Source organism: Pungitius pungitius, chromosome 5, assembly GCF_949316345.1.
Source record: "Pungitius pungitius chromosome 5, fPunPun2.1, whole genome shotgun sequence".
NCBI classification, from domain to species: domain Eukaryota; kingdom Metazoa; phylum Chordata; class Actinopteri; order Perciformes; family Gasterosteidae; genus Pungitius; species Pungitius pungitius.
Window position 1 is genome coordinate 1,262,064 of NC_084904.1, and position 12,532 is coordinate 1,274,595.

General features: G+C 42.5%; 1 protein-coding gene across 4 annotated transcripts; it reads left to right on the plus strand.

Moving 5' to 3' along the window:
* The first annotated feature begins 1,244 nt into the window (after positions 1–1,244).
* rasef (RAS and EF-hand domain containing) lies at positions 1,245–12,307 on the plus strand. 4 transcript variants are annotated; one of them, XM_037481907.2, is made up of 17 exons: positions 1,245–1,872; positions 3,848–3,994; positions 4,345–4,435; positions 5,433–5,528; positions 5,809–5,886; positions 5,966–6,081; positions 6,557–6,625; positions 6,765–6,831; positions 7,200–7,279; positions 7,947–8,256; positions 8,351–8,491; positions 8,843–8,987; positions 9,145–9,226; positions 9,426–9,540; positions 9,926–10,036; positions 10,251–10,327; positions 10,763–12,307. In XM_037481907.2, exons 1-17 carry the CDS (start codon positions 1,568–1,570, stop codon positions 10,863–10,865), a joined length of 2,133 nt encoding a protein of 710 aa, XP_037337804.2. In that variant the 5' UTR covers positions 1,245–1,567; the 3' UTR covers positions 10,866–12,307. The 4 variants fall into 4 exon arrangements, with proteins under 4 accessions (XP_037337804.2, XP_062418140.1, XP_062418141.1 ...); XM_037481908.2 differs by having other exon boundaries at positions 1,246–1,872; positions 9,929–10,036; XM_062562156.1 differs by lacking the exons at positions 10,251–10,327; positions 10,763–12,307 and having other exon boundaries at positions 9,704–10,054.
* Positions 12,308–12,532: the final 225 nt, after the last annotated feature.

A 12,532-nucleotide genomic window follows, 5' to 3' on the forward strand; every position in this document is an offset into this window, starting at 1 on the left:
TCAGTCCCAAGTCCCAGTTGGCCCTTTTGCTCTTCGGCCATAACGACCACGCAAAGTGAATTGGCAAGCCCGCAAAATTGTTTACGTTGCGCAACAAAGTTATTTTTAGACGGCTGCGCGTTTGCTGCCAATGCGTCGGATTTAGCAAGAATGTGTGCACACAAAGTACCGCGACCATTCATAACACCAGCGCTGATCACCACATACCCCGATGGAGCGTTGGCCGGCTTTGATGAACGTTGTCCCGGTCAGCTGATGCGGGTGTTTCTGCCCCTGCAGCTCGCTCCGGTGCAGCTTCACTCAACCATCGGCAACTCCAAACATTTTGCCCACCTCACGAACTCCGTTAATCCACAGTGTAACGGGTCCACGTCGTCTCGATGAACGGTTATAGTAATAAGGCGGATGGGTTTAGACGTGCGCCCTGTGCGCTCGAACACAGCAAAAACGGAGAGTTCTTTGATTGTTACAATTCATTTGTATGTTCAGTTTACATGCAAATATCATATAGAGGCAAACTTTCGCTCATAATACATTTACCCAAAATAACAAACCGCACAAAGGCACACACGCACACTGGCACAGTCGAAAACTGTTTGCTTCCCAAATTAGCAACACCTGGGTCTGGGATTCCGGCAGGTTAAATGGCCTACCTGGGCTGGTCCGAGGTCAGCTGAGTCACAAAGCACACACAGCCCCCCTAGTGGCACAGAGCAAAATCAAATGAAATAATACCAAATGAATATGGCTCCTACAAATATGAAAGTACTTTTTCTCCACCTCCTCATTCTGTTGGAGACACTAACCCTGACCTGGATCTTCAGGGCCCAGTGGGACCCAATGCTCACTTTTGACCTGTGACATTAATCCGGCCTTGAAGATTATCTTAACATGTTTGTTATGTCATATGTTGGTAATGATAGTCAAGACTTAGACGACCCGTGGAAGTTTTTCTTTGTTTTTGTATGTTTGTCTTACTTTTGAGCTTTGTGTAATTTATTGACATTAAGTTAAGTCATTACATTAAAAATAAACTATTTTTAGCTATAATGAATCATGTGTTTTATCTTCACCTTCAAATTGAATAATCCTTAATTCTTCTTTCTTTATCGTTTATTTATTAGCCTTTCTCCACAATGAAAGCACTTTTATTTGGGCCTGAAGCCCAGACTGTTGTTGAGGCATGAGAGGAGTGAACACACACACACACACACGCACACACACACACACACACACACACACGTCCTCTCTGTACACAAAGGTGGTGACAGCCGGCGCGTTACCTGAGTCGGACACACAGCGGCATTTCTGTCCGTCCAGCTGACGCAAACAGGGAAATGATCCGGTGAAGACGCTCCAGGCACCAAAAAGCGATTAAAACCGATTAAAAACGGAACACTTGGATCAGACAGAAGTGTCAAAGCGTAACAGCTGTCGCGATGTTTGGATCAGTGCGCAGGAGGCGCCTGGAGTTATTGGAATAAAACGTTGACGGTTCTGTAGGGTTTTTTTTTTCTCCTCCAGGACTCCTTATTTTTCACTTCTTGGTTATTCCTCCATCGGGGGAATGAGCGCACAGGAGCAGCACCGGCTGCGCGCCCTCTTCGACGCCTACGACGCGGACAAGTCGGGGCGGATCGAGAGGGACGAGTTCCTCACCCTCTGCGCGGAGCTGCAGGTGTCCGGGAAAGAGGCCGACCGAATATTTAACCGACTGGACGTCGACAGCGACGGCACCGTGACCCTGCCGGAGTTCCTCAGTGGCTTCCAGGGCCGCTACGCAGAGGACATGGAGCCGGAGGGGGGAGACGTGTCCGCCGCCTGGCAGAGCTTCGAGATGAGACTAGGGGAGCAGGCCAAGTTCATCCCCAGGTGAGAGCGCACCGCTCCGGGGAGGCGGAACCGTGGAGATGCCCTTTGGAAATATGGAAATGTTTTAAATGATATGAACAGGGAGAACAGTGTTAGGTGATGGTGAGACGTCGTGATGGCAACAGGGAAATTCACAAATGATACACTGAATCGAAATGGATGATATTAAAACCGGTTAAACCACTTGTGCTACACCTGCAGCTATATGCTCAGTAACTGAGTTTGATGTTTATCTTGAACGTCGCTTTTCCTCAAGGCATCTCATTTCTGTTCCAATTAGCATGAGATCTGTTACACAGCTTCTAAAAACATGTGTGTAAAGGGAAAAGTGCAGATGAGTGATTCCTATATTTTAAATGATTATTCAATCGAAAAACTATACAATTTTGATAATGATTTAATTACCTGATAGCTTCTTTTTAAGAAATGTCTGGGAAACCGATGGACATTTTCCACAATTCTTCACAATCTATGTATCCACACAGTGAGATTAAAATATTTGTGAAAGCGTACTCAACCTGAGAACAACTAAAGCTCACTGAATAGTACGTTATTAGTACAATTGGTCCACAACGTCAAACTCAGAAGTCAGTGTTCAGATACTCTGGATCAATAATGCATTGCAGAATGACATCATTGTGCTCCCACATCCACCATCAGCTTCTTTGTGATCTTTCACCTTTGTACAACGTGGTGCCTCTGGGTTATTGGTATATTTTGAGAAAAACAGATAAACTGTTGATGATCAACTGTGACTCAGAGTTTGGTCACAGATTATAGTCCAATGAATCCAACACAACATTAAATCCATCTATGATGCAATCTAAGTCTATTTTTTTTATTTGATCAGTCCTTCAGGCCTTGCATTGGACCCGTTCTCGTGCTGCTCTGCTGCTGCCACATCGGGACATCGATTGTCACAGTGGCGTGTCCTCTAAATACAGTCTAGTGTCTTCAAACTGTTTGAATCCCGGTTAAAGCAGTCAGCTGAGCAATGGCAATTTGGAAAACAGCTCACTTAATGATAAAAGATTTGGGGATTGGAAAGAGGAAAAAATGGATTACATTTCTATTAATAATTGCGTAACTGCCTGGTGCGAATGTAAGGAGTGTTTTATGTTTTTCTCTCAGCTGATTGAGGGAGGGATTTTTATTCAGCTGTAAAAAGCCTCCCCTACGAATCCAACGCCATTATGTCAAATTCATTCAAGAGAGAGTTTTGAAGTAAATGCAAATAGGGAGTAAAACAGTCATTATTCGGGTCATTTGATTTACGTATGTCCCATTTCTTTGAATGATTAAGGATCCTGTGATGAATAAAGCAAACAAAACACTTATTTGTGCCTGACATCATGATTAAGATTTTCTCAGACTTCACAACAATTCTGAAAAAAATGATCAAATGATCACATGACCTCCGACCTAACAACAGTTTCTCTGTTCAATGTTCCATGTGTGTTTCTGTTGTGATCATTAGACACTGATGCTGCAGCGTTCTCTGTGTCGCAGTCAGTCTCTGCCTGTTAGTCTGTTTCGACCATAGATTTCAGTACGGATTACGTAAACAAGTGTGTGGTTTCACTTGGATGCATCCTCGTGGTTTCTCTACGTGTCTGGGGAACTGATGCATGCTGTAACCTAGTATGTTTTACTGTCAAAATAATTTGAGTCATTTTGTCTATTTTTAAATGTGCAACCTGTGTATTGAAAACTTAAAAGTTTGATTGTTTCAGTGAACCTTTCCTTTTAAAGTTGTTATTTTTAGGACAGGTTTTTCGCTGTCATTTTGAGAAGTAGCTCTCATGTAGTGTCACATGTCATTCCAAAGCGTTCTCTGTTTCCGGTCTCATCTGATGATGTAGATCAGAGAAAGCGCTATCTAACAAAACATCTTTTGAATCAAAGGGGCCAAATTACCGTGTCATATCCAGGTGCAACAGAACAACGCTGACTTTCCATCCTGATTGTCTTCCAGGACTGAACAAGCAGCCATGTTGTACCAGAACATCAGTCTGACTGAGCCCCGACTGATCCACCAGTTCGAGAAAGTCATCCTAAACTTCACCAAAGAGATCAAACAGCAGAACTCAGAGATGGAGAACCTGGTCCTCGCCATCAGAAGGTGGGAATCACACACATGCACACACTCACTTGCACCCTTCAAAAGAAGCGAAGTGAAGATTTGCATCGGACATGGATGTGAAACTTAGAATCAAATGCAACCCCAACGTTCTTGGAGTCTCTTCCATTAATATCAAAATTTAGCAGCAGGAAAGGACGTGGAGTAACATTTAATGATAAAAAAAAACAACTTTTGGTTTAAGCTGTGTTTCACATGAATCCGTGAATCAGTGATCCTGATGGAATCAAATGTTATCGTCTTGTTCAGTAACCTGAAGAGCAGCCAGCAGGTATTTTGTGTTACATTTGCAGTGGGTATTGGATGGATGTTCTCCCGTCATTGTCTTACAGAGCGCAGGACCAGGCATCCATGCAGCTCAGTGAAATGGAAGACGAGATGGACCAGCGCATTCATGCTGCGGAGAGAAAAACACGAGAGCAGGTGGGACGACGCTCCGACGTAAATCCCCCCCCGAAATCTCCGAACATCCCTATCTGAGCATATTTGAATATTCCTGGCTCCTGGTGTGTCTGTTTCTCCGGAGTTTGCGTTGGCAAAAGTGACAAAGCAGCTTGCGTTTGTTCAGCTCTTCCCTCATGTCAAACAAATGTAAGCGGTCCAAACGCAGACACGCCTGTGGATCGGATGGATCTCCCAACAATGTGGATCCCAGATGTGAAGCAGAGGGAAATGGAGTTGCCGGATTACGTTTATTATGACACAGCTGTGTGTATTGGTGATGGGGGGGGGGGGGGGGGGTTTCGTGATGTGTGGATGAAAAGGATGATCTATAAAAAACTCCAGATGTATACGTAGTGATGCATTGGCTCCAGATTACCTGCAAACTGCTTGAATGAGAGTGATCACACTGAGGGGGACGGATTCAAAGCCTGTCTTGTCACCAACAACTGTCAATGAAAAGCCAGGCATACGTTACTGGAATAGGAGCCAACAAGACAAAACAAATGTAAAATGAGAATTTGAACACGATATTTAGCCTTCCATGATATGAGATGGAAAGAAAACGAATGACTCGGTGACATAACAGGACAGATTACTTGGTGGCTCAGGCATTAAGACTGTGTGATTTATTTAAACGTGTATTAATTGAAAATGTAATCTTATCTTTGGCCCTGAATTTCCTCTGAAGCTTGTGTGGGAACATAAATGCTGCTTTATCGCCGTGTGTGTGCATAAACTTACGTAACTGTGCTTCACTGTTTGTTTTGTGTTTTTTGCATGCAGTCATGTTCTCATTCCTATAAGAGGATTCTTTATTTTTAGAATCTGTAGACTGTGGCTGATATCGATTTCCCAGCAGCTCCCATCATTGGTCCAACACCCGTCCTAAAAGACACACATGGCTGTAGAGAGCAAAGACACACAGGCAAACTCTCATAAACTAATTATTTGCTGTATTTTTTTTTTCTTTTTGAAGGAGAAAAGGCAAACAGAAGCCGCACTGAGTGAGTTACGGAGAAGCTATGAAACCGAAGTGTGTGAGCTGCAGTGTAAGATCCAGAGGATGCAGATGGTAAATGTTCCACCTCTTTGACTGCACTTCATTTTCACTTCAACACACCACTTCAGAACCACAGGTCAATATCGACCAGCAATCACAGTGCTAACGATCACCTGTTCTATATAGCATGAAGGTAGTAAGAAATGACTCATGTAGTGTGAAATGAATGAAAACACTGACTGCATTCACATTAAAGGACTTATTCTACACTTTAACTTAATGGAACACACACACACACACACACGAGCGGAAATTCAAATCAAATCTAAAAAAGGAAAACACTCTTTATCAGATCGAAGAGAAGTACAACAACATCACTGTGAAAGACGAGGGTCCCGCGCTGAGGAAGAAGATCAACGAGCTCACACTGGTGAGACTGCTCTAAAGCCCCTCCGCTCACCGTGAGACGTCAGCCACCTGATTTCTCTCTCGCCTCTTTCCTCCCGCAGGAGAACCAGCGGCTCAGACAGGAGCTGCTGAAGTCTCAGACCAAAGTGGCCTGTCTGCGCAGTGAGATGGACTCTCTGAAGACGGAGCTGAGCGATCAAAACATCACCTCTGAACGGTGATCTTTGAACAAGTCTGATCTAATTTAATTCCTCACCTCGGGAATGAAAGTGTTGCATGAGACTACCCTCCTTATAAATGAGCACTTCCAGTGTAGGAAGAGAGAAAGTGGCCATCTGACGCTGCATCTGTTCCCCGGGGGGGTGTTTTCATTTTGTCACAGCTGAAACAGGATATCCTAGAGTGACTGCACACACACACACACACACACACACACAATGACTTCTTCACAAGCGTTACTAAGCAACAGAAGCAACAGGGCCACCAGCAGGACGGCCCTCCTGCCCTCTCTGTGGTGTCTCATTTCGAATCATAAGTCAGGTGCAAATTTAAACAAATCAATTGATATGATGTAATACATACAGCGCGGCGCATGGGAATATCTGTTACCCTATCCTTTGTCAGTGAATTGGTGCGGTCCATCTTGGTCAAACTGTGATTGGTCGTTCTGTTGTTGGTGATTTTTGCTGCAGAGACGAGGAGCTCATGAAACACTTCTCAGATGAGCGGGACATCCTGGAGCGACAGATCGAGATCCTGCAGTGAGTCAAACAGCATCGCGATGGATCAAACTGACCGATGAAACATCGCAGCTGCACGCAGATTCAGGAAAGGGGAAAAGAAAGGCGACGCAGAATGAACCGTTGTTGTACTGATGATCTCTCCTTGATGCGTGGATAGGGCAGCCAACAGGAAGCTGAATGACAGCAACGATGGCCTGAGGGCGGCCATGGAGAGGACCCACAGGGTAAAGCTGCACTCTTCATGGAAGAATAATCAGAATACAAATTCAAAGTGGTTGAAGGTCTTTCATCCATCGGGTCCGTAGACTATTGTGATGGTTATTCATTGTAATATTAACTTTCCTTTTGGGTCATTTGTATTTCTGCAAGACAACGTTTATTTACAGTGTAAGAAACTTTTTTTTACTCTCTCTGCTGATTGTACATTTGATAATGCATTTTTACACATTTTTACACATTAAGAAAGAGAACAGTATAATTGATAGTTTGTTCGAGTAAACTTTGTCAATTTGACTATTTTTCATTTTCAGGTAGCCATGAAATGATGCAAAGCTAATTTTCTAATAGATTTCCTGTATTTGCCGTTTTACAGTCCAGTAACGATGGATCACCAGCAGAACGAAGCAGAAGTAAAAGCATCTGCTACACATCCCCGCATGCACTGACTGATCGGTAAGACGTGCTAAAACAAGGCCAGTTGTTAGGAACTGTCTCTCGTAACTTTGTTTAACTTCAGCCACTTGGAGGAGTGCCCGCTCTTTGAGTGCTAAAGCGGTTATTATTATTATTATTTTCTTAGCGGTTTAGTTAATCATTTGAGGCACTGTCCGGGTTGTTGAGACCTCACAGTTTATCAGTTGCATGGAGGACAGATGTAAAATGTTAAACAGTAGATTTATACGTTGATTAAATAATCAGCAGCTTCAGGGGGTTATTTCAATACAGAACACATTTACAGAGTATTACACTAAATGTTAAATGTGCTGAAAACTATTAGGTGTTATGGTGCTATCTAAGCTGATAAGATGACTCCAACCATTGTGGTGTTTAGGTTTGAGGTTTTGTTGTAATGCGATAAAGGATAATGACATGAACTCACTAATATGTATACCATTGATATATCTTAACAACAGGTGGAACTGAAACTGCAATGAAGTGCTTTCGCATTGGCAGAATAAGCGTCACATGATTAAATGTATTTACACTAAGGGTCGTAGCCCCGAGCCCGTTGCAGAGTGGGAAGACCCCGACTTCAACCCAGGGCACAAACTGCCCGAGTGACTGGGCACCACCAGAGAGATCTGCTCTGCTTGTGTCATTGTTCTGACCTCTTCCTCAGGTTTTGCCAGCGCATGGAAGATTTCCCCATCTACAGCCGCCGACCCAGCTGTGACACTCTGGCCTTGGCCATGTGTGACCCGGGCCTGAGGCACCGACGCGGCAGCGGGTGCGAGGAGGACAGCCTCCCCGAGGTCCAAATGGACAGCGGCCTGTCGACGCTCACGCGTTCCCACGGAGGCTACGAGTCAGAGCAGGGGTTCAAAAGTCAAGAGGAGGAGGAGGAGGAGGAGAGAGAGGAAGATGGCGAGGGGAAGATAGAGCGGCCTGACAACAACGAGAGCCTCAGAGGAGGAAACTCCGACACTGAGGTGATCGATGCTCCAGCAACGCACATTTATGTGCACATGTGCATTGTGTGTGTGTGTGTGAGTATATTGTTGTATTAATGTATTCTAATCGTAGCCGGCAGACAACCAAGACAGTGAGTCGGCATTCGGGTCAGAAAGCAGCTCCGTTTTGGACTGGAAGCCGTCTGAATCCATTAGTGTGCCCAAAGTTCCAGCCCCGACCACACGAAGAGCCCTGAGTGCCATCAGTGTCCAGGTAAGAGGGAGTCAATAAAGTACTGGGGAGGCTAACCTATAGTGTATTATATTGTGCATATGTCTAGAGCTGCAGAAAGTATCTGGAAATAGACGGATTTTGCCGTTTAACTGCATCACTTGAATTGAAACAAATTCAGCAAACTCACCAGAATGTCCTCTTCATAATCAAAACACTTTTATGTTGCATACCATTCAATCTCTAGAGTTTTTTTCGGGGATTTTTTAACACTTCCTGACCCACAATGAGCCATCGATTCCTCTTCTCTACCTGACAAAATATATATTTGACATGATGTAAATGGGTTGAATACAAAAGGCAAGTAATTGGTGTTGAATGTCTCCTCTCCAGAAGGTGGACAACATGGACCTCGGCTACATGACATCAGAGAAGGCCTACAGGATCGTATTGGCTGGAGAGGCTGCTGTTGGAAAATCCAGTTTCCTTCTTCGCCTCTGCAAGAACGAATTCAAATTAAATTCCAGCGCTACACTGGGTGAGTTGGAGAAATTGTGTCGTATGTTATATTACCAGAATGAATGGTCCTGCCCACTGATTTTTAATTATTTTCTGCATACGGGGCAGGAAGCCATAGCTTCAGTAAATTGTCAGGTCATGTGATCTGCCGTCTTCTCTTTCTCTTGTGTGTTCAGGAGTGGATTTCCAGATGAAGACTCTAGTTGTGGATGGAGAGCCTGTTTTACTACAAATATGGGACACAGCGGGACAAGAGAGGTGTGTTCTGGTGTGAACACAATACTATTATTTTATCTAGCTCGCTTTTCATTTACAAATGTATTTTTTTTAAGACTTTATTATAACCTACAAGGCTCCTCAGAAGTTAAGGTCATTTACACATACAACACTGCATGTGGACATACTATATTTAATTCTTTTTTTGTTCATAATGAGCTATTTTCTCCCCTCTTCCCAGGTTTCGCAGCATTGCAAAGTCGTATTTCCGCCGGGCGGATGGTGTGTTGCTGCTGTACGACGTCACCTGTCAGAAGAGCTTCCTTAACGTTCGAGAGTGGGTGGACATGATAGAGGTAACGCAACTTAGTTTTCACTCAGCAGACCTACAGACCTGTGAAGGAGAAATCCATCCGCTCTTCTGCAATTACATTTCTTTGGAATCGGCGCAGTGCGTCACCTGCTCCTTTGAATATCCATCTAAGTGATCTTGCTTTTTCTCTCTCTCTTTACATGCAGCAGATATGTAAGTGCTGGAAGTGCATCGTTTGGATTGTGCGCCTCTGTTAGTTGTGATTTATGCATCTTTTACATGTATGTCTTGTTTTCTGATATAATGTGCTCTCTGTGGTGCTTACAGTCCTCCAGTTGTTTCTGTGTTTTCTAATTCTAAACTGCCACGATACAGCAGTATTTTGTTTTTCTTTAATTTGTTTTTTTTTCTTCTTTTTGTTGGCATAGCAGGATGTTTCCCAGGAGGATATTCCAATCATGCTTGTGGGTAATAAGTGTGATCTTAGACCAGATAAAACAAACTGTGTTCCTACCAGCTATGGAGAAAAACTGGCTATGGTAATGACAAATGTACACCTTAATATACCATAATAATTATAATACCATAACAGCTCACTGTGCACTGCCCACATATTCAAAAGCTTCTGTTATCTTAGTTTAATCCAAATATACATCAACGTCTCTTTCTTTGTGTTGCTTGGTGGAGGAGGGTTATGACTTAGAACAAAAATCCGGAATGCAAACTGAATAATCGTCACTATTCACCCGACAGACGTACAACACTCAGTTCTGTGAAACTAGTGCCAAAGATGGCTCCAACGTCCTGGAGGCTGTGCTGCACCTGGCCAGGTGAGATACAACTACTTCACTCAAACATTGAAGTTTGCAACTAGTGCAACTAATAAATAATTGCCCTGGGGTGGGCTCTTGTGCTAATTGGAATGGCTTAGTGTGGCATTAAAATTGAACATTGTTGACATTAACTTTTATCATTTAGCATTTATCACCAGCCTAAAATCACTAAGAGAAATAGTTATTGATGGGGGTTTTTTTTAACCCGTAAATTCCAAAAAAGGAATGAGGTCCACCGTTTAGAACAGCAGATGTTCTTGTTGCTGAGCTCCTAATTGTGATATTTGCTGCCCTCTAGTGAGGAGAGATAATACCAAAATGGATGATGCAAAGGACAATTTAGATGCGTTTACATTCATGATGTATCCTTGAGGTAAATGTATTTTTTTTTATTTGTATGTATTTGTTCCACTTTTTCTTTCTACCCCTCAGGCAGGTGACCAAAAAGGCTGCATTTGAGGACAAAGGTTACGGTCAGTCGCTGCCTAACCTGGATGCTCCCAGGAAGAAACCAAACTTCAACTGCTGCACCTAATCAGATGCATCAGAGCTGCACCTCCTCATAGGGGATTCATGGACTACAACATGCAGAAAAACTGCTGAGACAGAAATGAGACGTCATCTCTGTAAAAGTAAAGCGGAGCAAATAACAAAACAAAGACAAAGAAAATCATCATCGTGAATAACCAAAATAATAATAATAATCTTGTCATATCAGTTCAGATTTTTATTTATTTTTCTGGCAATTGTGAGGATACTACAATTTCAAAAGAGAAAGAGCATATTAATGAAGTGACAAGTATGTGAGACAAATACCTGCATGTGATGATTATAGCTCATTATAATGTGAAGTTAATAAGGCAAATAGGACTATATTATTATTATTATTATTTTAACTGTGGCACTTTTCTAATTTCTCCAAAGCTCTGCTATCAGCAGCGCTTGCGTTTGGTGTTCGCGTCATCAAGAATGTCAAACTATATTACATGGAGACGTGGAGAGACTAAGAATTAGTGGAAAACTACAAAAACAAGAGCTTCCATTTTGTTCAAGTACAATGAACCCTGGTGCAATGTTTACTGTATGGTTACATACTTTATGCTGATATCACGATCCACTGTCCACAGTGTTACATTTATTTTCCTTTGACTTCCTTTGACGTCTGTTATATAAGTTGTATGATCGATGATGATGATGATGATGATCAATAATGATCAATGTGTTATATAACAATCAATTTTATTTTCTGCAAAGAGAGGATTCTGCTGAAGTAGTATAACTGCAGTGTATACAATAATCAACATGCTTCAAATGCAGCACCTGAAACTACTCAGCACTAAACATAACTCAGTTTGGACTTAGGTACCTAATGATAGATAATGCATGTTGAGCTTCACTTCAAATGTTAAATGAAACAGATAAATGAAAGGACCAGACATAGTCACATGATCACATATATTAGAAACTATGTATATGTATGTAATATACATAAACATCAAATATTCCTTTTTCAGTATTCACCCAATTACTAACAAATGTAGGACCACACGTTTAGTTTGGATATATCACAGACATTGGATTTTTATTTACAGATCTAATCATGAAAACATTACTCACGGTCCATGAAGGAGGAAAGTTTGACATAAAACCAAGTGGGGAAATGTCTCGGCTTCGAAGCAACCTACAAACCTCAGCGTTGACTAAAAACAATGCAAAGAAACAATTTAAAGTATTTCTTTACTTTTTCTATCATCATCAAAATCCATCTGAAGTATTTAAGTAAAATCGTATCGTGGGGTTATTATGAACGTTAACACAGGCAGCCTTAAGGGGGAGGAGTCAATCGTCCTTTAACCATCAGCGGTTCCTCCTGTCTCCACGTCCAAGTGTCCAAGTTGGTCCCCGAGTTTTAATTTCATGTATGTTATGTGTATGACAATTAAAATAAAGTTGAAGTTAGTGCTTCTTATAACCTATTCAATATAATGTCCATTTTGTCATCTGCCAATTTTAGAATTTTGTGGCCACGTAACGATTTCCAACCAGCCACAAAGGAACCGTAAGACCGTAGAAGCTTTCAGAGGTCATTTGTGCTGCAATGACCTCAAACCCTCATCTCCCCCCAACACCAGGACACCCATGTTGACCTAGAAGGGAAGCGGGTCATCTACATGTCATCCCATGGACTGGTTAAGTCATGCC